Genomic DNA, 3,073 nt, shown 5'->3' on the forward strand with positions numbered 1-3,073 from the left:
TTAAAAAAAAAAAAAAATGTACTGACCCAAAACAGTAGTTTTCTCTCTCTCTCTCTCTATATATATATATATATGTGTGTGTGTGTGTGTAGATGTGTGTAATTACTAACTGCAGGCACATGTAATTGTATTCAGAACTAATAAATAGATATGCGCACCGGCTGTGAATCTGGACAAACAAATTCACATAAGTACACAACTCTCATGCAGTTATGAGTGAATGATCCCGGTTAAGTTTGCCATTATCACATGCATCACATGCAGCGCCCCAATACTGGAGAGAGAGAGAGGCACATAGCTAATGAACTCATTCAAACCTCACTCCATGTCTCATTTGCTTCACAATAATCTTTCCTTTCTTATCAGAAAAGAACAAAAATGTATTGTACGCGGGCTAATTAACATTCCTCTTACTTTCATTGGCACCCTCACAGCTCAGTGACCCATTTCCCATTGTCTCAGCTGGAGAGAGATGTGTCATTACATGGAAAATTTCTGGTTATGGTGTTGATTGACATACTTGCAAGCAGGAGCTGATTTATCGCTTCATTTGTGTTACCAGGTCGGCTAGGTATCGATTGAATCCTCTTTTCTTTACAATGATTTTACAGTCATCTCACTGCTGGCTGCATCCAACATTTTTGCAACACAGGCTGTGTTCACATTTGGCTTTCAAATCTGATCTTTAAGATTGGAAGTGATGAAATCTGATGTGTTTGTTTGGACTCACCGACGGCGACGGCTTTGAGCTTCTTTAGCAGTTTGAGGTGCGTGTCGTGCTTCATAGCAGATTGAGGGAAGTAGCTTGCGCAGCCGCAGTTCTCCAGAAGAGTGAAGTAGAAGAGGAGTCGGAGCTGGTCGGTTCCGGCTATACTGGGGTACACATATTTAGTCATGTGTGTGTAGAATGACTCCGGGTTGGTCTTTAGAGTCTCAAACAGGCCCAGAGCCTCCGTTCTGTCCTCGATGTCTTTGGTGGAAAGCCTGAAGGAAGACAGAAATGAGAGATGGATGGCAATGGAAGACTGTAAAGTGAGAGAAACGAGAGAATGAGCAGTCGTAGCCAAGGTCTGTTGAAGCAGTGATCACTCAACCTTTGCAAATTGCTTGTAGAGAATCAATTAAGGCAATGCGCAGGCATCCCCCCCCGCAATTGTCCCCCGAACCAGATGAGGTACATTAAGGTCGTTGTTAATATGCTGTGATGGCCCACTCGTGCTGGAGAATTGATTTTGTTTAATCTAAAAGAACTTAGTCAAACTACTTAAAGTCCATTAAACTTTATTCACTGTGGTTTGACCACTTCCAAGACCAAAAATTCAAGCAGTAAATTATAGCCTATGGCGAGTGTTTACTGACCCACCATAAATCTGATGTCAGGTTTGGATTCTATGGGTGACATGTTTTTTGTCAGCGCTGCTCTGATTTCCATAATTTATCTTCATGGTGACTTCATAAGCAGGCATGTGGACTGGCCCTCCACCTCGCTCTAATTGAATGGGTTTTCAGAAAAGATAAACAGCTTTACTGCACCACAGAATATCCCATAGCAATTCTGATGCATGGAAATGTTTTATAGAGTTGAGTTATCAATAAAATACCATGTGAACCTTCAATGACTGCCAAGTCCATTTATCCAGCAGGTCTGCTGATGCTGTACATGAGGGTGTAACGTGTGAGAGGGAAGGGGTTGGAGAAAGAGTCGTAGAGAGAAAGAGAGGAAAAAGGCATAAAAAGCATGCTGACTCGCAAACAGGACAGGAAATAAAAGAGTCAGATAAGTGGGTTGCGTAGACCTCCACAGAGGCAGAAAAAAGGCCACTTAAAATTCCAATGTCTTGAAAATGAATTTTCTGCGTTTGCACGTTTTTAATATTGTTATTGGCGTTTTTTGATTGTTTTGGACAATGCAAGACAATGATCTGAAACACAAGCAAGTCTATAAGAGAACGGTTGAAAGAAAAATGTAAAAGTTCTCAAATGGCACAGTAAGTTCCTCACATAAACTCCACTAAAATGCTGATGGAGGAACCTGAAATGTGCTAGCATGCTCAAAAGTCCACAAATGTCACAAATGAAGCAGTTCTGCAAAGAAGGGAAAACATGCATAAATAACTACACAATAAGTATTTGGCTGCCATTATTGCCGCCTAATTGCTTTCTTTAATAGATACATGAAACATGTAAATAGAAAAATGTATTTAATGTAAATCTCTGTGTTTTTAGTTCACTTGTGCCTTCATAGGTTCTTGTTGAAGTTCTAATTATATTCAGTGTAAAAATATGCAAAAATACGTGGGGGAAATATATGGGGGTGCAAAAAATATCCCACAGCACTGCAAATTAGTTAGTATAAGGCACTTTCTACAAATACTGCACACTTTGGTTTCTACTTTGGTTACCTTCTATAAAGAGTAAGAGGCACAAATCCCATATTTCTGTTGTTAGAAGTATAGTGTCAGTACATTTTTTTATTGTTGGTTTAAAAGTCTCAGAATGTTTTCACTTTAGATGATCTTGTTTGGTCCAACATCTATTCTAATTTAAAAAATAACTATAAAAATAAATATTTATTTATTTGTTTAATGACTAGAAGGGCACTTTTAGATTATAGAAAAAACAGGTTCCAAGCCTCTGCGTCTTCCCTCTGTGTGCCATTGTTTGAGACATAACGTACAGAAACATTCATAAGGCACATACAGGTCTCAATTTGTGTAGGTAAACACTGTACCTGCATGTTCTTATTGTGTTACAGCTAATCATATTCAGCGTTAATGCAACAAAATGAGTGAGCTGCAGGGTGCATGTGGCCATTTGGACAGAGCCCAACACCTATCCATTGTCTACAGAGCATAACCCCTATGGACCTTAACTCATGTTTTATGGATAGGACTATACTGGCTGGAGGCACGATGTCTTGGGGCCAGAAAGAGAGACAGAAAGAGCAATGCAGAGAGAGGAATGTGAGACAAGCTGGAAAACAACAACAGGCCACAACAAAGTGAAGAAAAGAGGAAGAAGATACCAGAGACAAAACAGGTAGGACAGAAATTACAGGAAGGAAATGCGGCAG

General features: G+C 39.8%; 1 protein-coding gene across 1 annotated transcript in view; it reads right to left on the bottom strand.

The window, feature by feature from the left end:
* nbas (NBAS subunit of NRZ tethering complex) overlaps window positions 1-3,073 on the bottom strand; it is a 158,103-nt gene that overhangs the window by 55,273 nt on the left and 99,757 nt on the right. The window contains exon 43 of the mRNA XM_016496323.1: window positions 731-984. Within this exon, the coding sequence (XP_016351809.1) occupies window positions 731-984 (254 nt within the window). The remainder of the gene's footprint in view (window positions 1-730; window positions 985-3,073) is intronic.

The sequence above is a fragment of the Sinocyclocheilus anshuiensis genome, unplaced genomic scaffold, assembly GCF_001515605.1.
Source record: "Sinocyclocheilus anshuiensis isolate Anshui unplaced genomic scaffold, SAMN03320099.WGS_v1.1 scaffold306, whole genome shotgun sequence".
In the NCBI taxonomy this organism is placed as follows: Eukaryota; Metazoa; Chordata; class Actinopteri; order Cypriniformes; family Cyprinidae; genus Sinocyclocheilus; species Sinocyclocheilus anshuiensis.